General features: G+C 52.2%; 1 protein-coding gene across 1 annotated transcript; it reads left to right on the top strand.

Moving 5' to 3' along the window:
• Nucleotides 1-17,757: 17,757 nt before the first annotated feature.
• Nucleotides 17,758-18,122, top strand: KIAA0040 (KIAA0040 ortholog). The gene has a single exon (XM_009952389.2). It carries the CDS (start codon nucleotides 17,790-17,792, stop codon nucleotides 18,120-18,122), a length of 333 nt encoding a protein of 110 aa, XP_009950691.1. The 5' UTR covers nucleotides 17,758-17,789.
• The last annotated feature ends 5,133 nt before the right edge of the window (nucleotides 18,123-23,255 follow it).

Raw genomic sequence — 23,255 nt, 5'->3', positions numbered from 1 at the left:
CTCCTGAACAACCTGCCCTGTTTTAGGTCCCAAAAGCCAACAAGAAGCAGCAGATAGAACTCATTAAAACCTAAGAAGCCTCCTAGTAGACCAGTAGAATAGTATTTTTCCCAACACCACCAAGAGTTTATAGGCAAGAAGTGTCCTAACAAAAGCACTGTAGCACAGTGATTGTAACTGGGAGCAGTGATGGGCAGCAGACGGCATTCATCGCCTGTCTCAGATAGTGCTCTTTGCTTATCTATCCACGTGAACGGAATAGACATCAGTGGAAACACAGGAGCTCATCGTTCTCAATCAAGTTGAAGGCAAAAAACTTCTCTTTTCAAAAGTATGAGTCAAGCAGAAAATCAAAACATGCCAAGCTTTTCCAGGAGGTTCAAAAGAAGATACTTGAAAAGGCTGATTATTCTCTGAATATATTTCCTAATGTATGTCTCCCCGTCCCTGCTTATGTCTGTCATCCCTTTTATAAGTCCTGTAACGGGGATGAAAGGGCCCAGTTGACCCAACTCCATCATCAAGTCTGAAGGACACCCTTGGAGATAATATTTGATGTTCTAGTGCCGCTATATACCCGTGCTGGTCCTTGATCTCAAACACAGTACCAGGGTGTTGCCTTTCCATTACCTTGGTGAAACACAGTTGCTACAACCTTTTAAAGGAAAGACATCTACACGTGGTGGTTTTGTTCTCCTGGTGATAACCCAACCCAAGCCTAGGCAAACAATCAGCAATGATAACCTGGTCATTTGGGCCATTGTCCCTTGTTCACACTGTCCATCTACAAGATGGACAATTTTCCAGAATTTTTTTTTTCGTCATTGCCTGATGAATTTTTTTGACAAAGCTCCTGCCAGTGGTTTCAAGCAAATTTGTGCTTAATGTTTATGTTACAGAACAGCCAGGTGATTAAGTACAGTCTCTCTTTACCCTCCATCACTGGTTGGGCAAGCCCTTTTTCTGAATTCATTTTCCAACCAGAGCAAGTTTGGCCCTGTCCCCCATCAGCATAGTGTTGAGACTGAATGAAGTCTGGACAACAGGCCTGAAATTCCCAGAAACCCAGCCTGGATCCTGTGCAGTGCTCACTTGGGGAGACCTTGGCTATGAGCCATCACTGGGCTCTGGTGATCTTCTGCAATCCAGTTCATATGGCCCAGGCTTGCCCCAGACCCCTAAATGAACTTGAAGCTGTTACCGAAACCCCACTATCCACTGTGAGATATCAGCTCCCATAACATCATCAAGGAGAAGCGTGTCAGGTTCTTCAAGCAGCAAAGCACCATGCATGCCCAGGACCCCCACAGCCTTTCAAAGATGCCTCAAAATCCTTGAAGGAAACACTTTCTCATCTCTTGCCCAATTTTAATTTACCCTCTGTTTCCATCCGTGTCTGACCTCCAAGCCCACTTTTCCATGACATACTGCACTAAAATATAACCAAAGAAAAAAAAAAGGCCTGAAAGAAAAAGTTGCTTTTAGTAAAGTGATCCTTAAGATAGCATTTATAAATGAATAATTTGGGGAAAGAAAGAGACCAGGCCTTCCCCAAAGGTAGCTGGGTTTTGGCAGAAGGATGCTGGAAGAGTGTCAGAGCCACACAAATGTTGGGAAGAAACCTTTGCTTTACTCCTTATTTTTACATTACTTTACCATGGGCATCTCAAAGTATAGTACCAGCCTAAATGCCCTCTTGCCCCAACCTCCTACCTCTTTCACAAAGTGATGCTTACCCCAGATGAAGCACTGGGGTGCAGAAAGCACAAATCGTGCCACCTTTGTCCTCAGGTCTGCAGCAAGCAGGTGAGGGCTTGGGCAGTGGTGTCCCCATGCTCAGGTGGCTCTGTGCCTGCAACAGGCTTAGAGTGACCTGCCAAAATACAGGAGGAGCCAAAATACCCACTTCTGCATCACCTCTGCACCAGCTGTGCCCTTCATCCAGACCCAGAGCCGCCTTCTTGGTATGTCCCCAACATTGCACCCTGGGGTGACCACACACCCCCTGCCCTCTGCCCCCCAGCAATGCCCACAAGCTTTGACCTTACCAGACACTTCCAGCAAAGAGCTCTCACACAAGAAAACCCTTTAATTCGTGCTTACACCCACTAACGAAAGGCTGTGTCCCAGGGCCAAGCGAGAAGCCCATCCCTGTTTCTGCCAACCTGCCAACCCAGGATGGTCACCAAACCCAAGCAAGTCCCTTGGGGACCACCAGTACCCGCCAGGGTCACCTTCCCTCTTCCTAAAACCTGATGGTGCCCAGATGGTCATGGCAGCTCCTTACCCCTTCCAGGGTGGAGGTTTGCGATAAGGGGGAGGGAAAGGCATTTCTCTGCAGAGATGCAGGAGCCCAGACCCATCTCAGTACCCAGCCTGCAGCTCTCCAGGTGTAAGTGGTTTCTCAGAAGGATGGTGACATGAAGACCTAATAAACAAACACACAGCCCCCTCTGTACAGGTGTTACCTTGGAATTGTGTTTATCACTTCAAAAAAATTAAAAACCATAAATAAGAAAGAAGAACAGAGGCAACAAAATGGATGCTTGGACAGGTTCTGACGAACTCAAACACAAACCAATGCAACCAAATGAGGGGAAAGATAAAAGGAAATAAATGCATAAATAAAATAAATAATATAAATAAATAATATATTAAACAACCTACCCCACCCTGTAATGAAAACGTAGCTCAGAGAATGGGATCGACGCTTGTTAACCATTGTTAACTAGTATTTTTAGTCCTGACCGCTCTTAGGCTATGTATAGTTCCTTTTTTTAATGCATTTTCTATACATTAATAAAAGATACCGAAGAGGCGAGACGTGTGCCTGTCTGGGATTGGGGTGGGACTGGGGTCCTGGTGCATTCAAGCCCGGCAGCATCACAGTCCCGACCTCATGCCAAGTGGGGGCATGCATCTCCTGTCCCTAATCCTCGTTTATGCCATGGGAGAAAGAGCATGGGGGCTGCATTAGCAGAGATTTGCATCCTCTCACCCTCCTGCAAGGGCATGCCCTGCCCCAGTGGAGCTCAGATACTTTTGCATTCAAAGCAGTTGGCCACAAAGGCTTGGTTTTACACTCGGCAGTTTGCAGCTGAGCTGCAAGGTGTCGCACAGCTGAGACAGCCACACCGGTGAGCCCAGCAGCAGCTGGAAGAAAGCACGCTCCCTGTTTGCAAAGTGCACCAAGAAACACGAACCAGGAGGAATACAGCAGCTGAGAGACATAGCACACACAATGGGATAAAAAAATATAGAGGGATGAAATTTGGGGGACAGCCCAGCATTGGTTGGTGGTTCCAGCTCCATCCTTGGAGGTGCTCAAGGTCAGGCTGAAGAAAGCCCTGAGCAACCTCGTCTGACCCCAGGGCTGCCTGGGGCAACAGGTCAGACCAGAGACTCACAGGGTGCACTCTGCCTGAGCTATCCTCTTAAAATAAATAACAATAAAGTGACCATAAAGCCAGTTCAGTGCAGCTGGTCCTTTAACCCTGGTAAGGCAGGGAGCTGCGCTTTGGCCTCAGCCCAGTGCAAGGTGTTTTGTTAATAAATTTAGCTACTCCCATGAGCTGAAGAGGCTCTTGGCTTTGCAGTCTGAAGCCACAGAAAGCAGAGCCACGGTGTAAATGTTCAGGAGAAGAGCAACACAACCCCAAAGTCTTCAGTTAAAGCCATTCTCCTGATTTAGACAGCAATCTGTTCACAGCACGATGGAAATCCCACCAAAAAACAAATTACAAGGCTATTTCCAGCAGAGCATGCTTCCAGCGGAAAACAAAACAAAAAACCTAACGCTGATCTAGCAAAAATCTCTGGGACAAGTACAAGTTTCAGACAATTTTGAAACTCTCCTCTCATTTCACATGCAGCTTTTATTTAGACCTCTTTGTCTTAAGTTTTCATGTTTGACACGTAGCCAGGCAGGATGAGAAAGCCCGAAAGAAGCTCTTCCACCAGACTGCTTCAATATTTTCTAAATTTAATTTCAAAGAGACAAAACAGGGGAATTTGCTTGCAGCAGCTTCTCAACTTCTCTTTCTTGCTCTGATTCAAGACAAAAAAAAAAAAGGAAGTTGTGAGCGTGGGGATCCCCCACCTCAGCCATGGCTATTGGCACAGCAAAAAGCCAAACCTGAAGCCTGACTAACTCAATTGCCTGAATTAAATTACTAATTTCACATCTGAAGGGAGTCAATGCCATGGAAGACCCTTCAGGCAAGCCCAGGGCCTCTCCCCTGTGTGCAGAGGAGCTGCGGGACAGAGATGGGTTTGGGATGGAGAGGAAGGGTTGCCTGTGACAGTGCTTGTCATCCCACTCTCACTGTGCTTGGCCAAGCAGTTGACCCAACACAGTGGGTTTCACTTACGATCCCTTAGAGCAGGGCAGTGCCCTCCACTGTACCCCTCATTCAGCATGTCTGTGGGCAAGCAGGGCCGAGCACCCCAAAAGAAACTCACCTAGAGGAAATATGGTCTTCCCATTGCAATTACCAGACACAAGAGGTGGGCACACACCACTCAGAGGTTGGTACACAGAGAAGGCAGCTGCATGTGGAGCCACAGCATCCCTCTGGAGCATAACCCATCTCCCAAAATCAGAGCCATGGCCCAGCTCCATGCTTCAGATGGGATGAGAAGGGGTTGAGGACTGGCACAAGCCCTCTCCTAAATGCTCCAAGTTTTGAATTAAGCCAGGGAGGTGTTTTGCCCCACCACACCAACCCTTGGGGAGATCCTGCCCTATCACAGGTGCCCACCACCCTCATCATTCTGGCCCCCTCTGTCCTTGCATAGCTCAAAGCCATCTGTATACCCTAGACATGGTCCTGCAGGATCACATGTGGTGGGATCTCACATTTCCAGCCTCTCCAAGGAACATACCTGCCCAGGCAGCCCAGGCTTTGTGCAGTCAGCATGGCCAGGCTATGGGTGGCCATGCTATGGGCGGCCATGCTTCTCTTTGGGCACTTCCAGCCACCACAGAGCATCACATTGCCAGCCCCCCGCATTTGCACTTTGTACAGCAATATTTCATCACAGCCCTCTTACCAAAGTCCCCTTCTTGCATGAGCAATGCTCAGGAACTTTGTTCCACCAGCAAACATCAGGAGGGTGTACAGAAGTCCTCAGCAAGGGCATTGGGCGTCCGTCCCAAACCTGGAGCTTGAGCAACGCGTTCCCAGCAACACATCCTGCAACCTCAGCCGAAAAACACACAAGGGAAATACTCACCCAGGACCAAGCAACCCCACGGGAGGAGGTGCAATGCCTGCAGGAGCAAGGCTGGAGCAGGTCGATGAAGGGGCATCCTCATCCCGTGAATTCACAGCTGCTTTATGTCTTGCGGGATGTGATTTTTATAGCACCATCTTTAACATTCCTGGGGTTTAATTCCTCCTCGTAAGCCTAGATGTGTTCATCATCCCTTTAAAACCCCCATTTCCATTTTATATTTTCAACTCCTGTGGCTACAAGCTCTAAAGCTTAATTATGTAGAGTGTGAAAAAAAAATTATCTCTTTTAATCAAATCTAAATGCAGGGCTTTTAAATTTAATTGATTTGTCCCCTCTCCCTGGGATGAGGAGCGCTGTGAATATAAGCCCACAGGCTTATCCCCCCTTCCCTGCATTGCAGCCACGGCCTCAACATGCAGCGATTTTTCTGCTTCCAACCCATTTCCACAATCTTCCCCACCTAAAAAAAAAAAAAAGGCATATTATATACGCTATATTTGAGGCAAGATCCTAGCTGTGATTAGGGACTTTCTTACAGTGGCACTTCTCTCCCTCCCAGTATTTTGGATTGCTTTCTGCTATCAGTAGGGATGTTGGAGGTATGAAGCCCCCCTGTAGCACGCACCATGCAATGTATAAGCACGCTTATTGCCAGCAGCATGGCTTATCCTCTTGCTCCCACCCAGGTTATCTCCCTGGCCTTACTCCTCTGCAGGCACCAGGGCCCAGTGTGGCTGCCGGATGGCGGAGCAGAGCACACTGGGATGCTGGTGGGAACACAAGCCGCCTCTGTTAGCTACAATGGTCCCTTGTCCCCACACTGTCCTCTGCATTTGGTGACATCACAACAAAAGAGGGGTCTGAAGGAAGTAACTCTGAAAATGTTTATGAGAAAAAGCCTCCCCAAAAGTGAGAGAAGGGGGGGAATGAAGTTGGAGACCCTTCCTCTAAGAATTTCAGGAGAAGACATTGGAAACAGGCAGTCAGGAGAGGAGCAGCAGAGGGGACAGGGCTGGAGAAGCATCACTGGCAGCAGGCATCCCCCTGCTCTGGGGACAGGCTTTGGCCCTCCTGCTGGTCCCACATCCCCTGCTGCACTCGAGTCATGCCAAAAGCAGCCAGCATCTGCCTGTTGGCCATCTGGTATCGGTTCCTCACCCATGACCCAAGGCCCCGTCTCCCCACTACCCAAGGAGGACTTTGCCCCTCCAAATACAGGAACCTGCTCTCCCTCGCAGGGGGCAAAAAGAGGCAAAACACACCCAAGAGAAAGGCCTTCGGCATGTTTTTCATTCACCACAATTTGCATTTCACTCTCAGTTCCCTCCCGGGGGGTGAGTGAGCCCCCACTAAGCCACCCTGCCCAAGCCCTAGCACCCAGCTGCATCCTCCATTGACAAATGAGATGAGGAGGAGGATGACTTTGAACTGTGATGAGCAAGGGTCGAACAGTCCCCATGCCCAGGCAGAATATCCCCTCAAGGGCAGCACAAAACGTCCTGGCACAAGGGCACGTCTTCACCACTTCACCAAGTGCTCCGGTGCCACCAGCCAAAATCCTCATGTAGTCCCAAACCAAGGGACATCAGCTCACCAGAGATCTCCAGGAACAGCTTCTCCTGTAGCTTACAGAGGGGAAAGGATAATAGAAACATTCTAAAAAATAGTAACAATTTGGCAGCTGCTTATCATTAAAGAAATGGGATTGGATCTCCCTGCCCACCTTGGCTGGCCTCCGGGGAAAGCTGGCAATGAGGGGTGGCCACTGATTGCTCCTTGGCATCACAGAGCTGAGCCAAAGGAAGGACCACGCCAGAGGGGGCAGCTGGCACAACTGGGTTTTCACCTAAAAATCAACCTTGGCAGATCAGATCTAACACACACACACACACCACCCTGGAGTGCCTGCTCCAGGAGGAGGCACAAGTCACCGCTTCCCACTACTGGGGGCACCCACTGGTCCTCAGGGGCACCAGGGCCATGCCCAAGCATCACCCACTCCTCTGCCTTTGATTCACACCTCCCACAAATCCAGCCCTTGGCAGGTGACATCAAGATGCTGCCTGCGACCCCACTTCCATGCTGAGGGAAGGAGCACTCCCATTCACCAATGGGTTTTTTGTCCCCTGGCCTTCATGTAACTGATCCTTGAGTCACTCCTAAATGGGAAGGCACCACGTCACACTACCAGGACTCACTCAGCCCGGCAGTTTCCCCACCTCCTGGCGCATCTCCTCTCCCCCTCACTTGCTGCCAGCACTGCCTGTAGGATTTCCTGAGGAAGGAGTTCCTGAGGGCTCACATATACAAAACAATTGTCAGCTCTAAAATAACAAGAAAGCCCTACCTACAAGGTTTGCCTTCTTCACAAACCCCATGGCACATACCAAAACGCACCCTGAGCAGAGACACACACCCTCCCTCCTCCCCAGACACACTCAGGTCCTGGTATCCTGTCTTTGCTCAATGCAAGCACCAAGCGGGACTTGACGATGCACCTGAGGACCCCGCCTTGCTTCCCACCCCAGTCCTTTCTTTCCCCTAAGCATCAGGGAGGGATGCTCCAGCAGGCCTGGACCCACCTGAGCAAGCCCAACTGTACCCAAAGCTTCCCAGGTGTTGGATAGGGAAGATACCCCCCAAAAAACTCACCAGTTTTGGGGCATTTTCCCTAAAAGCAGTCTTTCCCCCAAAAGCAGCCTTTCCCCTGTTGCTGCCCACACAGGACTGAGCCCCAGGCACTTAATGGCAGCCACAAACCAGCCCATTGGCACCAAGGTGGGACCCAACTGAGCCAAACCCACCCCCAGGACCTCCTCCTTTCCCAGAGATGACAGAGCCCAGCAGGCACTAAGCGAGGGAGAGGTGGAGATGAAGCAGCTGCCATGGAGCCTGCCAGCTCCCAAAACACCAGCTCAGTGTTTGTCCTCCACCCCCTCAGGGGTCACCAACCCATCCCATCCCACTCCCGCCTCCCCGCTCTCCTCCAAAGCCAGAAAACCCATTGCTGTTGCTAAAGTAAATACCAAGGGCTGCTATTTTTATCCAGCCCACGACCAGCCGTGCTTTATTTTTGGTGTTTAAACTGCAGGCTTTTTTCGTGGGAGGGGGAAAGGGAGGGGAAAAGGCAGAAGCATGGGGGAAAAATGAGAGGAATGTTTCTCTGGGAGCAGAGTTTTCCATTGCTTACTTTAAGCTGGGCTAGCATCTGCAAACAGAAATCAGAACCAGAGACCAGAGCAAGCAGCTGGGGAAAAAGGTGTGATCATGTCTGCAGTCACTTCACATCTCCTCCCATCCCACCATGCCAAGAAAAACTCAACTCTACCAGCCCTGGGTACTAGCCGGGTGTTATCAAGCCAGGAGTGAAGCTCCCATCTGTGTAATGGGGCAAACTGGTAAATAGATCAGCTGAATCCAATTAAACAAGGTGGAAACAAGAGGGTGTTTCTATTTTCAGTGTAAAATTAGTAGTGGTTTTCAAATAAAATTAGGTGTTGAGGGGACCTTGGAGGAAATAGAAGATTTCAGGGGGGCTTTTCAGCATGGAAAAGGCTTTGATCTCACATGGAAATAAGGATTTTAGGAAGGATGGATGGAAAACAGGGACTGGAGATGGAATTTAATTTCCAGCTGGTCCCAGGCCTGGGCTCAGACCAATGTCCCACGATGTGACAGGAGCTTGTCTGATAAGGGCTTACTCGGTTCCTGTGCTTGAGGGGTACCAGTAAGCAGGGAGATGCGTAATCTGGAGCAGCAATGATTCATCAGTGGCTGAGTCACAGCTTCCTCTCGCCCCTTAAAGTTTCTGAAAAACAAAGCCCAGTCCCTTGGAGCCCAGATATGCTGGATGCCAAACAAAACTAGGAGGCGGCAGGTTCAACGTGTCGTCCCGTCCCGTCGTGTCCCCCCCCCCGTACTTTTTCCCAAGTGCCATGTGAAGGAACCATGGAACTCCTCACTGCACGAGCCATCCACAGGGTCAGGCATCAAATGGCATTTAGATTCTTTCAGAGCATCTTGAATGGACCACTATGGGGAAGAGGGTGCCGAGCTAGACAGAGCAATGATCTGACAGATTATATTTGTATGTTCTTGCATTAATTCTAAGTTTCTTTAAGTCTATCCAGTGCTTCCCAACTCAGTTTAATGGTATCACTATACTCGATGGTCTCAAGACTCTCCTTTACAGGTAGCAGCATCATGAGAGGATTAAATGCTGAGGTCAGTGTTATCAATGCCTGCCAGCTCTGCCGCTTCATCACAATGCTCCCACCTGAAGCCAAGTGGGTGCCAAAGCACCGTGCTTGGAGGGGCCCCCGAAAAACTGGGGAAGGTGCCCAGACTAGCAGCTCCTCCCTCAGCGAGGCCTCTGCCAAATTAAATTAACGACAAGAAAGCGCCAAGCCCCAGCGGGGCTGTTTGCCCAGGGAACAAAGCAAAACTCTCAGCTGCCGTGGCAGTAGCGCTGCTGGGGACGGGCAGGGCTTTCATCCCCCTCAACCCCTGGGACAGGCACCCCCAAGCCTGATGCCTCCAGCCATGGTCACCCTTGGAGACCTCTAATAATAAATATTTCCAGGCAATCCTATTAGGGCGGTTTCAAAGGTGATGTTACGTTACCTGGTGCTGCAGAGTGGCTGGGTGTCCCCCGGGTGACCGCCAGCTCTCAGGCGGTTTGTTCTGCGTGCCCTGGGGAGGGTGTTTTCACAGGGGGATTTGGTACCCACAAACAGGGAGCTGCTGCAGCTCAGCGGGAGGAGAGCCAGGATGGGGTGAGCCGGGATGGGGTGAGCCATGGTGCAAAGCCCAGGGATCTCCATTCTGTAGCATAAAACGAAGGAAGAAATTTCTGGTGTTAACAAGCAGCAAATCTTTAGGTAAAAAGGGATTGGTACTGCCCCCAGCACATAAATACCTTACCAAAGGCTACTAGGAGGCACGTAGCACAAGCTATAGCCTGCAACATGTGTTTCTTGGCGTGTTTCACCCCTCTGGCCCCAGCACTAGGATGAAGCAGCAGGAGGGAGGGCAGTGGAGGCAGTTGGGGTTGGCAGGCAACTTGCCTTCATCCCACCAAGCCTCCTCTTTGCCCCTCTTTCCTCACATTCCGACCACAGCTTTGCTCCTGGCGCTGCCAGGCCGTGGCGCCGGGAGCACAGTGCTGTTTTCCAGCAGCCTCGGTGTCGGGCAGGCCCAGCTACCCCAGCTCGACGAGTTAGCCCCAAGGCCGGAGCGGAAAAGCAAAGCTGCAGGTTCTGGAGCGTGAAGAAGGGTGAGGAGGGCGAGCACAAGTGTTTTGCAAGCTGAAAAGATTCAAACCAGCCAGAAAAATTCCAGCAAAACATTTTTCTAGTTGCAGCTTGCCTGGCTGTCAACACTGCAGCCCAGCATAGAGACTGCTCAGCCCTGGACTGGAAAGCAATAGAGATCCGGTGATTCCTGGATATCATAAATACAGAGATAAAACAGAAATAAGACAGAGAGAAAGAAGCAAGTGAAAGCTGGGGGTGGCAAGCCAAATTGAACTGAAATGAAATCTTGAAAATATCAAAACCCTGCACAACGTGGAGGGCCTTCCTCGGGTCAAAACACCAATTATCTCCAGAGGTGCAGAGCACCCATAATGCTGCCAGGTGCTGTGCATAGTGGGGAGCAGCCCCCGAGAGATGCTCGGTCACCTTCTTCTGCCTTGCTGCAGCATCCCCTTTCCAGGGACAGAGCATGGGCTTCAGGGCAGTGTGGTGGCGACTGGGTGCAGGGTGGCAGTCCTGGCACTGCGTTTTGGGAGACAAGAGGTCTGCTCTGTCCTTAAGAGCCTCCCCACAACAGGAGCGGCATTGCTGCCCCCACAAAACCCCACTGCAGCCCCCCCAAAAAGCTTCTGGGGAAATCTCTGCCACACCAAAGCCGAGGTCTCCCTCCCGGCGAGGGAAAACACTTTGTTCTCTCCTTCTTCCCAGCAACTTCTGTCGTATTTCAGGCCCGGTTTTGTGCCTCCTCCCGCCGCCTCTTTCCTAGACTAAACAATTCCAACTTTGCCAGCCCTCCCTAAGCACCCGGGACCGGCAGCACCCGCGTACCCCGCGGCCGGCGGAGCACCGGGGTCCCCCCTTATCCCCCCCGCACAGTTTTGGGGTTGCGGGGGTGTCACCCAGCGGGGGCCGGGGCGCGGCGGGCAGCCCCAGGTGGGGCAGGGAAGGCGGCGGGGCCGGGCCGGGCCGGGGGCGGGGGCAGGCGGGCCGGGGCGTCCCATTTCCTCCGGCCGCCGGGAGCCTCCGCCGGGGCGGGCGGGAGGACGAGCTGAGGGGCCGCGGGCGCGGAGGTAGGTTGGCCGGGGGGGGGTCCCTGGGAGGGGGGCCGGGGGGGAGCCGCTGCTCGCAGCCGCCGGGCTTCGCCCAGCCGTGCTGGGCTTCCCTGGGCGTGATCCTTGGCTTTGTGCTCCCCAAACCCGGGGCTTGTCTCTCTGGTTTTTCAAGGCCACGCCAACTGCTTCCCGTGCCCCCGCGGGCGGGCAGCAGTGCGGGCAGCTGCCTGCGGCGGCGGGGTTGGCTCTGGGGATGGGGTTTGGGCAGGGGCGGTGGGACCGTGGCCCAGGCTACGGGGCAGGTGCTGGCAGAGCCAGGTGGGGACGGAGGCGCTTGAGGAATGGCGATGGAGAGCAGCCGGCTCTCGGGGGGCATTTGCCAGAAGAAGTCCTGCCCGGCACCAGGGGGCTCGGGTCGCGAAAGCTAGAGGTAAGGCCGTGCCAACAAATTTTGCTGTGATTCGTCCCCTGGAGAGCCGCAGGGCTGGCCCAGGTGGATCTGCAGCCCCCTGAGCCTCCTGTAACCAAAACCGCCTGCGATCCACCCCAGGGAGGGCCACGGGCGGGCTGGGTGGGGGCTGCCGCCACCTCGATTGAGAGGAAACGAGGTGGCTCAGGCGAGCTCCCGGTGCCGTCAGGGGTCACAGAGGGGCGTTTGGAAAAGCAAAACTGGCCTTTTGGCCAGGAGTTGCACCGATCCCGGGCCGACGGCAGCCGCGGGTGTGCGGGCGGCGTTCGCAGAGCGGGCTCCAGGCAGCAGCTTGCGAAATAGTTTCACTTTAACCTTGTTATCCAGCATTCATGTCGGTAGTTTTCCAAATCGCTCCCTTTAGGGGGTGAAAGCATCTACACGTGGCTTCTGGCTGGAAGGTTTGATGGCGGAACGGGAATAAGGTGAAGCTTTAGTTGGTTTTGTTTGCTAGGTGGTGGCTTTTGGTGTTTGTTTTTAATGTTTGAGGAAGGTCTCTGGAGCCTGCTGCAAGTTCTGGGAGACCGGCGGCAAAACTCTTACTGTTCACCATTTCCAAAACAGTAACGTGCAATCCCAGCTAAGGAAACTGCTCATGCTTAGTGTCAGGTTTCATCCAGTTTTCCTTTAAGTCTGCAGGTGCAAACGGGAAAATAGATGTCATTCGTGTGTGCATGCGCAGCTGGGTCTCTGCTAGTTGTATCAGAGAGCTCCCAGGCTCTGACAGAGAAATTAGCCTCTCCTAGCCTGGCCCGTAACTATGACTGCTAGTGGAAAGTGGGTATGAAGCTGATATAAAGCCAGTAACGGAAAGAAATGGTCAACTTTAATATGATGATTCCTGCTTTGCACCACCTAGCATCAGTTGCATGAAGTGAGGTCTCATCCACATTAAGGAAGTGGCTGCAGGTCAGATGCTGTCGTGTCATCTCTGCAAGTACTGAGTTGCAGCCGGACACTGAGCGCACGGGAGCTCAGATAACCTGGAAGTACTGGGGGCCAGACCCTACAGATCGTGGGCTGTGGGTCAGTTGTCCTCTGGAGCTGCCCCTGCTCTCAACATAGATACAGGGAGAAGCACCTTCAAGAAGCCTCGCTCCCACCTGAGCTGGGCTGAGTGTCAGGTGAGAAGAGCAGGTTGAGCTTTGTTAGGCTGGAGGGAACTTCACACAGACATAAGAGCCTGTTGAGAGTTGAGCTTAAAGGACTTAAGTTGCAAAAACATGTCCTAAAATGTCTCCAGCTCTCTTCCCCTCTGCCACGGTGACCCTGCATAGCAGTTTCCAGCCCTTTGCCCCCTGTTTCCAGCAAACTGCAACTTTTCTGCAAACTCTACCTCCATCCCCAGCCGCTGCGGTTGCTCTGCAGCGCACAGGATGTGGGCAAGCCGGCATTGCCAAGGCAACCCCTCTGTTTTGATTTCCCCATGCTCAGGCTGGCAGGCTTTACCCCTCCAGCGCAGCCAGGCGAGCCATACACGCCAATGATTTGCAGTGCCATCCTGTGCTGGCCCTCAAAAGGAGCTTGTTTTCCACCCACAGTCGCCCGTAACTCTGGAGGAGTGGCAGATGCTCCCCACCCTTGAAAAAAACGGCTCCTTAAGATCCAACATGGATTAAAGAACCTCACGTTGGACGCCCAACCTTGATTAAAATTTACACAAGCTGCACAAACCCCAGCCGTGCAGAGCTGCTTTCCATCCCTGGCCACAGGATTTCCCGGGCAAGTTACTATGTCAGCTTTCCCTTCATGATGCCAGCACCAGCCACCCAAAAACAAAGAGCTCGTTTAGCAGCCCTCCCCAAGAAGCTGCCCTGTCTCCAGCACCTCCCTGGTCCCATTTTTTGGTCCCATACTTTGACCCAATAAAACCAGCTGACCTCCCAGCTGCAGCTCCATGTGCACTGGGTGCCCAGTTCACACCCATGGTGGACCCCAGTGCAGCTCTCCCCATTGATCCCCTCTCTGAGGAGATGTTGCTGTCACACCAAATTGAGCAGCAGCACAGATTTTTCCTAAATGCAGCTCCTTGCTGTGCACATACTATTTCAGCTGGTGATGGGTGGCCTTGGGTAACCCCTCTGCCCTTGGAGTTGTGGCTCAAAAGGCACCAGTTTTTCTATTTTCCCCTCCCCCACCTTTTTTTTATATTAAACTGAAGAACCCCTTTATTTAGTGCACAGACATCCCTTCATCTACAATACAAAAGGCGATGCACACAGAAAAAAGAAAAGGCATTTGAAAACCAGCTGCATAGCCATGCTGAAAGGTGGCCCTGAGATTTCGATGCTGCTTGCTCAGGGTGGCGGCAGGTACCTCTGCCTTCCCCTTGCAGGGGATGCTCGGACACATCCCTGCTGCTCTGGGCGTGCCCAGGGCAGCTGCACATCCCTGGCAGGGCACTTCCTAGGAACAAGCGCGTTCAGCTCCAGTTTAAAGTGGAAACATTTCAAAGGGCTTTGCTTTTTTTTTTTTTTTGCTTGCCTTTTTTTTTTTTTTTCTCTGCAAACAATTAATTACAAGTTTAAAAGGAAGTTCCAGCCCTCCTTCCCTCCCCAGTAGTTCAGTGGCAATAAATATAAAGCAGCTCAGCGCAGGAATAAAATTGTACATCCTGTTTTGTCTGAAATTAAGGCGGTTGTTGTTTCGGGGTTGGGTTTTTTTACTTCTTTTTTGGAGTGAAATGTATCATAGGCATCCAGTGTTCCTGCCTGGATAATGAGCTGTCAGGTTATTTATGGATAAATGGCAAACCTGCATCACACAGATGATTCAGGCTGAGGAAAAGCTGCTCTGTTTATTTGCGTTGCAGTTTAGCTTTTACTGCAGCTGCCCCAAAAAAAAAGGCCTCGACAAGGATGAAGATTGGGACAGGGAGCAGTTTTAAGAAGCGGTTCTCACCACTTGCCCCCCTTGCCCTTTGCTTGTAATGCCTGCAGGCAGCAGATAGCACAGACTGGCACTCAGAGAGCCCTTGATTATCTTCCCTGTGAGCAAAAGCAGATCTCTAATGCTCACCACAGGCTCTGGGCAGGGGGTAGGAAGAAGATGGATGGGATTTCAGTCTCCGAGCCCTTGGTGCTAGCCTGTGATTTCTCAGGTGGGGACAGTGGTGATATCATCATCCTCTGCCAGGTAGGGGAGTGAGGCAATGCAGGGAGCAGCCGGTTTCCCAAGGCCGGGAAGCTGCTCAGCAGCAGAGGTGAGTTGGAAAAGGCTCTTCTGCCTCTTACAGTACCATCCCTCCCTCTTGGGTGCGTGCTTGGCACTCCCACCATCCTGCTTGTCTACCACCAAAAAAACCCAACCCACTATATGTATTTTTTTCTTTTTTTAATTCCCGTTCTAGCAAGCAGGAACTGGAAGATGCAGCAGACTGGACAAAAATCCAGCAATAAAACATTAGCTACAAACGTCTTCATTTAGCCAAAGCCCACACCACCTCCCAAAGCACTGTGTTTTGTTTGGTAAATCTCAAATGTGAGTCTTTCAGAAAGGCGCCTGCAGAAATTCATATGCCCATTTTCATCATATTTCCCACGCATATGTTCAAAAGAGAAACCACCAGCTAATTGGGGCCAGCTCAGCTACGCTCTCATGCAGATCAAAACAATGAATTTGCAGCGGTCAGTCTGTTTCTGTGATGGGCAGGAAGGATAAAACCCTTCTTTTTTTATAGGATCCGAGCACTTGTGAAGTCCAAAATTGAGAACTCACCATCTACACTGAAGGGTTCGGCTCTTGGGGTCCTAGCAATTGGGTCTGAAAGCCAGCGGCCGGGGGCAGCTGGTGACACAAGACCCCATACAGCTTTGTAGGTCCCAGAACAGTGTTTCTGAAAGCAGGTTTTCCTTTGGGAGCTGCCTTTTCGGGGGCTGCCCACTAGCTCCTGCTTCAGCAGCACAAGGGCTATGGTTAGGGTTGGGTGGTTCTCGCATTTTCTTTTTTGGGCAAGGCTGGTAGCTTTGTTGTTCGTCGGGAGGTAGGGTATAATTGCGAAGCGAGGTGGGAGGATGCTCAGTGCTGCCAGCTGGGTGAATGGAGCATGCCACAATGCTTTGTACAAGAGAGCACCCCTTAGCAGGTGTTGCAACAGCCGTAAACGCGATTCAAAGCCAGGAACGGTAGCACTATAGACAAGGAAGAGTTATAGACAAGGTGCCTGGGCTTTGCAGGGGCTGCCAAAGGGAGAGACAAGGAGTCGGTGGTCACAGGGGACAAGTGGAGCAACCCCTCCAGGACACCTTTGGAGTTCAGGCTGTACCTCCTAAGTTTTTGTTAGGTGGAAGTGTTGGCTTTGCTTTTACTGTGCCTCAGTTCATTCCCCCCCCCCCCCCCCCCATGCATGTGGGGATTTTAGTGTTCCCTCAAGAGGCTGTGGGGCTTGAATCCTGAAGACTGGCAAATAAATAGATGTAAAATGCCAAGCAAGGGTGAAACATGGTATTAGAGCCTGATATTGCCCCTGCCACCTCTTCATCTATACAACCCTTAATTTAATGACCCGACCCCCCCTCTTGAACCAGAACTGCAAAGCACAAAGCCCCCTGCCCTATTCAAAACCCCTGGGAGCTTTACTTGGCCCCAGGAAAGGAGCAAAGCCAGAGCAGCGACAGCAGCTCCCTGCCCCTGCAGGAGGGCTTCCCCAGGAGCCCTGCCACTCAGCAGCACCTCTCCCTCCCTGAGGGAAAAGAAAACCTTACGTCAGGCTGCAGAAATGCTCCTCGGCCCTACCCAAACCCTTGGAGCAATTCCCAGGTGAGGCACAGCAGCAGCTCCTCCATCCTCCGCCAACCCTTGTCCTCCCCCACTGCCGCCGTTGCTGCCAGCCCTGGGTGCACAGAGGCAGCCATGGGTGCAAGGCTGCTCGGCAGGGATCACCCACCTGACCACTGCCTGTGAGTCCCACTGACCATAGTCTCCATCAAAAATCCAAGTGGTTTAACCACAGACCCCACCCCAAACCGGCTGGCAGTGCCCCGGGTGCCAGAGCAGCAGGACCAGACCCCAGCACAGTGCCCAGGACAGGCACACCTTGCCTCTGCGTTGCCCACAGCAGCTTGGCTGCCCATCCCAGACCATGGACCATGAGAAACGGTCTGTGCAAACCAGACACCCTGTCCTAGGGTGGATCAGGGCTAAGGAGAGACCTATGACATGTTGAGTCCCGGCTCCAATGGCAGCATTACCTGGACCAGGCAAGGCCCTTCCCAGACAGGAAAGTTCCTCCAGCAGACAGTATTTCCTCTGCTAAGAAATAAGCCCTACAAAGGGCTAATAAAAGCTCCATGCTGTGGCTGCCAAGCAAGGGTTGAGATGTATGTCCAGGGTGGGAGGGAAGGATTTGTGCTCAGCCAGATGCCAAGGCAAGTAGGGATGCCCAAAGCCCTCCTTGCCCATTGCCACTGCCAAGAATGAACCCTTGGAGGTTGGGAGGCTGTGTTTCTCAGATGGGGACACCCAAAGGCATGTGGCCAGCAGCATGGCCCAGCCCTCATGACTCCAGGCCCCTTCAAGGCAGCAGACCTCTCACCCTGCTGAAGCTTTGACTGCGCTGGCAGCTCCATGGAGAAAATTGCTGAGGGAGCAGGCACCTGATCCATGTGGTTTCCTTTCTCTGCAGGCACCATCCACCTGATCTGTGTGGTTTTCTGTTCTCTGCAGGCACGGTCCAAGAACACTTGTGGAGCCCACTAGCTGCTTGCAGAAGCTGAACGTATCCCAAGGAGCTTTCAAGCAGAGGGAGCAGCACAGAGAGCCTGCCCAGGAGGCAACATGGAGCAGAAGATCACCTCTTTCTTTAATTCCATCTTGGAGCTCATCCGTACCAAGCATGAGGAAGGTGTCTTCAACACCGTCTGCCTGGCCGTGCTGATGGGTCTGCCCTTTGTTGTCCTCATCGCGTTCATCTTCATCTGCTGCCACTGCTGCTTCTGCAGCCGGAGGGGAGAAAGAAGGAAGAAAGGTGGCTCCAGCAGCAACGGACAGCTCCACACTGAGAGGAACAAGAAGAAAAAGAAGAAGAAGAAGAAGGATGAAGAGGACCTGTGGATCTCGGCTCAGCCCAAGCTGCTTTTGCTGGACAAGAGACCCTCCTTGCCCATCTAGTGGACAGAAGGGCATTCAGGCCCTCCCCTCTGACATGCCACCAGTCCTTTCAGCTGTGCACTATGGGGGCAAGGAGATGCCAAAGCTGCTGCCACTTTATGGTGACTTTCAAAAGAGGCTGAGCTCAGCAGCTAACCAGTACGGTGAGGGGCTGGCAGAGAGCAAGGCAGTCGGGCACAGTTTTATGCAAGCCCCTTCTTCCCCACCATGACAGCGTGCCCAAGGGCGGAAAGCCCTGCAAAGGCCAGGTGCGCACGTGGACACGTGCCCTGCTGAGCATGCGAGGGTGACCTGTCACTGGGCTGTACGTACCTCCTGCCACGAGCACAATGCACACACCAGGCTGGCACGCAGCAGACTGGGCGCCAGGCTCTCCCTCTGCGCTGTTGTGCGAGTACACGCACCATGGCACAGACAAGGGTGCGCAGCGCCACGTGCACTCAGACTGAGCCGCCTGCACGCTCCCCCTGCACAAACATGGACAGCTGCATGCGAAGCAAGCACAGTCATGCCTCATTTGCTTGCCCTGCTGTGGAGATGGCACAACTTGACTGTCTAGGCTCCATCCAAACCCCGCTCACATTAGAGATGTAAAGAAAGCCAAGTGCAGAGTTACCCCACAGCTCAAAGGTGTGCCTTCTTCCTGGCCACCAAACCAAAGGCAACCGAGAGCATCTGAATCCAGATGCCCTCAGACCAACCTTAGAGACCTCAAGACACCACCTTAAGGCAGCAAAGCAGAAGGATGCACTGCCACCCAGGCTAGAGGCAGGGAGGAAAGAGGAGGCTGCAAGACCAGCCCTTTTGCACCAGCACTTAAAAAAATCTTCTTTAAAAGACTGTTTTATACAGACTTGCCTTTAAAGAGCCCACCACTCTACTGCAAGAGCAGAAATGCAAACTGAGGCTATGTAAAGGCTTAGCTATGGGCATTAAGAGTTATTTATTGAATGACTACTAAAGAGCAGGACCAAAGGCCCTCTGTTGTGGGGCTAGGCACACCGAAGTGGTATTGAAGAAGCAGACACGCTTTCCTGGCACACTCGGCTGTCCCCTCTCCCTGCAGCCCTTGTGCCACACATTAGACTCACACAGACCCACAAGCATGTGCTGCCACCAGCTGATGCAACACGGGCAGCTCGGTGTGCTATGCAGAGAGATTTTGTATGGCTGTCAGGCTGGCCGGCTCTGGGATTTGGGGTGTGCTGTAGGAGCAGAGCGGAGTAAAGTCCATGCCCACAGTCATCCCTTACCCAGGGATGTATCATACAGCTGGACCCTGCACCCCTCTCCATCCTCATCTCCCTTAGAAGCACGACGGCTTGGCTGGGCACCACAGCTAACAAGACCACACACAGCTCTCACCCTTACTCTGGCTTTGACCTTCTGCTCCTCCTAGGCCTGCGTGCTCAGCCTACCTCGCGAGGAGCTGGGGGTCTCCTCTCCCCCCTGCTCTTTGCCCCACCAGCCTGTCTCCCCCAGCTTGTTTTGCCAGTGAGAGACACATGCGTGTGATGAGAAGCCCCATCACATCTGGGTTTTGCCCTGTGTCTGTACTGGATGTTTTCCTCCTATTTCCTGCTGGAGCAGACCAGAGCCGCCAGCCAGAGCCAGACGTTGGGGAGATGAGCAGCCAAACCCACGTGGGCAAGCCTGGAGCGAGCTGCAGGACACCACCGCTTTCAGCCCGGGCAAGGGTGATGCTGTGTTCCCCTGGCTCCTGGGGCACACACTAGTGTGGGGGCAAAGCCACCAGTTAGAAGTGGTTGCTTGTGCCACCTGGTCCCAGTGCAGCGTGTTTTGTTGGACTCGGACAGGGTAGTGCTGTTAAGATCATGTCATGGCGTGTGGCTGTGCTGGTAACAGCTGGGAGGCCAGGCTTCTCCTCACACAGCCCTTTAAATTGACCCCATATGTGCCTTATTTTTCAGCGTGCTTAGTTAGCATTGAAATAAATGACTCCCTTCTCCTCCAAAACAGGAAGTGACATATAATGCTATAAAAAAAATAGGATTTGCCACACCTAGTCCTAGAGAGTAACATGCAGAAATAGCCCTGGTCTCTGTCCCAAACCCTCAGTCACTCCAGGACCCTGGAGAACCAGCACTGCACTTGTGTTAGTCCTTCTTCCTGCCCTCCTGTCCCCCATCCAGGTACTTTCCCCAGCCCTCCTGCCTCCCAGCTTACCAGGTAGGCAAAGCAGCCTCCTCCTGTGGGCAGGAAAGCTGCCCACACAGCTGCTCCTGCTGCAATCCAGAGGCACCAACAGCCCCAAAGGAAGGGCGGTGCTACCTGGAAGAATAAAAAAAAAAAACCAAAACAAAACAAAAAAAAAACAAAAACAGAGTGAAGGGAAACATGATGGGAGGCCAGAGGCTTACCCGAACAGAGGCACGGAGGCAGCCAGCTCTGGCAGAGTACAGACTACATGGTGTGGAGCTGTTGGGCTCCAGAAGGGATAGCAAGTAACATTTCGGGTGAGGGCAACCCAGTTATACAAGAACTAGAGCACTGTCAAGAAAAATCTGTGTTGCATTACACACAACATCTCCAATCCAGGTTTTGGGGAGTTCAGAGCCAAGTCTGAATTTCAAAAGCTCCCCAAAATCATCATTCAAACCACCCCTGGGCTAAGCAGGGAGTGACCAGGATACAACCCTGCCCTGAGCCGTCTGACCAGTGGATGGTCCAAGTCTCTGCATCCCGTAAGGCACAGGGGCTCACTTGCTCGAAGGCTGCGGTTTAGGCAAACCGTGCACTGAATCAGCTGCTTCTTGAGACAAAAGCAAAAAAGAGCAGCAACAGCCTGAGACGCACCAGGACCTGTCACCCATCAGCCAGCAGCAGTGACCCTGCAGCACCCGTACTAACAAGGAGGCAGAAGATGCATGGTACAGAAACAGCGCTGTGTGGGTCCCCACTCTGCAGTCTCTGCACTGTCTCCCCACAACTGCATTAGCCAAATTTTTTGCAATTTTTTTTTTTTTAAACCAAAAATAAATGACTCGCAAACTGCAAACAAATTCTGTGTCTCCAGCTCTGTCGTGTTTGTTTTCCTGGGGAGATCTTTCTTGTATCTACGTCCTGCCTTAGATAAGACATGGGAGAGCTCTGTGCCTGCAGCCAGCTGTGCAGCTCGGAGACATTTTGTTAAAGAAACAGCTTAGTTTACTCAAAAGTTTAATAGCCTTGCCTTGTTAATGAACACAGCCAAGCTCCACTCCCCAAGGGCAAAACCTAGTGGGAAGAAAAAAAAAAGCAGTTTGTGCACTGCGGGAGGTGGTTGGTTTTGGTTTTTTTTTCCTTGCAGAGGGTCAGCAGCACAGCCTAGTTAACCCCAGTTGGTTTTGATCAGGCAAGTATTTCACTGTGCCTGCAGCTTCTCACAGCCATCTGCGCAAGGCAGTTCATAGGATGAGGCACACACCTCTGCTGGGCAGAGCCTTTCCAAGCCATGCACCACTGAGCTCTCCCTCCACGAGAGCAAAAAATAAAAATCTGCTTCACGCCTGGACGATGCACCAAGCTGCACCTTGCCCACAAACCTGAGGCTCCAGAGAAGACTGGTGGTAGGAGGTGTGCAGGACCACAGCAACGAGTGCCTAGAAATGGCAGAGACGCACTTTGGGGGGAAGGAACGTACGGTGCACACTTTGCTTCTGTCTTGCCGGCAGCCCTGCACGCCGTAATTAGGGCCGGGTGCCCTTGGGTAACTTGGGCTGCAGAGGGAAGGGGAGGTTCCTGGGCCTCAGGTTAGAAACAGGCAGGGCTTGCGGTTAACTTGAGCAGTCCAGGGATCGAGGGGATGCAAAAGTTGCCCCCAAAGTGCCCAGTGCAATAAGACGCTTATGTCTTCTCTCCAGATTACACGATTCAGAGTGCAGTATCTTTGGGAAGAGGCATGCCTTCCTCCTCCTCCTCCTAGGTCAGTGATGGGACAGTAGGGAGGTAGGTGAAGAATCCACCTCCTCTCCCCCTGCAGTGGCATTTTGCTTGGGTCCCCCACAGCAATGCTGGCTGTGCTGCACCCCAGATGTATCACAACAGATCGGTCCTGGCTCCTGGGGCGCCGCAGCAGGACAGTCCCCCTAGACATAGTAATACCAAGGCAGAGATGACCCTTCTGGGATTCAAAGTCTGCCCCGGGCATATTGCAAACCTCACTGGCTATAAAATTTAAGTGATCTCAGGGCAAGGCAGAGGTTTCAAGAATCTGTTTTGGACCTACGGCATCACAGTTACAGGGCTGGGCATTGCAGCAAAACAAGAGCATTAAGAGGATGTGAAATTTTTATGGGACTACCCTAACCAGCCTGAGCCTTGAAACCGGAACAGCCACAGCCTTCCTTAAGGCAAACTAACTGCATTTTCTGATCAGTCCCAGCTTCTAAAGCTGTAACACAGACTCTGATTAACCCCAAAAAGGTCTTTCCACAGAGGCCGTCTGGATACAGGGAAGTTTCTCCTGCACCAGCACGAAGAGGTGATGCCATCCTGTGGCAGTTCGGAAATACTGACTTTCCATAATGGTTTTCCAGCAGCCTCACTTTGACTGCCCTTCCCGGTGAAAAAGAGGGGACCGTAATTAGGGGGGACAAGTAAACTGCAAATAATGCGTCTCATTTGCCTTTATCTCTGAAATATAAAGCTTGTACTGCTTACGAGATTGTTCCCTGTTCTCAGGTAAGATTCAGCTGTAGAAGGGGGCTGTGTTTTCCCTCTGCACAGGAAAGAGCTGCTGGCAACAGTCACGCCTGCTGCTTTTTAGAGCATACGCTTATTTTACAGTGGCTGTGGGTGAGGCTAGTCCTGTGGTCCCTCTCTCAGTCACCTTCCTCATGTCTACACTGTGCCCTTTAACTGAACAGCATAGTGAAAACCATCCTTGCCTACAGACAGGCGGACAAAAGGGAGAAATCCCTTCACCACAATAAGGAACCTTCATTGCTTTCCCATGTCCTTCTCTCACGCTTCTAGCACAGAGCCTGCAAAACACCTCAAGTGCAATTTTCTGTTCCTCTCCTCCTTCCATTAGTCTCCTCCTTCCCCCAGACCTTGAGGCTTGGATATCCTAATGCAGCTCAGATGAGTCTTTGCCTGCCCACCTATGCAAGAGGCACAGCCTGAAAGTGC

This window comes from Leptosomus discolor, chromosome 3 (genome assembly GCF_034619465.1).
Source record: "Leptosomus discolor isolate bLepDis1 chromosome 3, bLepDis1.hap2, whole genome shotgun sequence".
In the NCBI taxonomy this organism is placed as follows: domain Eukaryota; kingdom Metazoa; phylum Chordata; class Aves; order Leptosomiformes; family Leptosomidae; genus Leptosomus; species Leptosomus discolor.
This window is presented reverse-complemented; position numbering and strand designations above follow the sequence as displayed.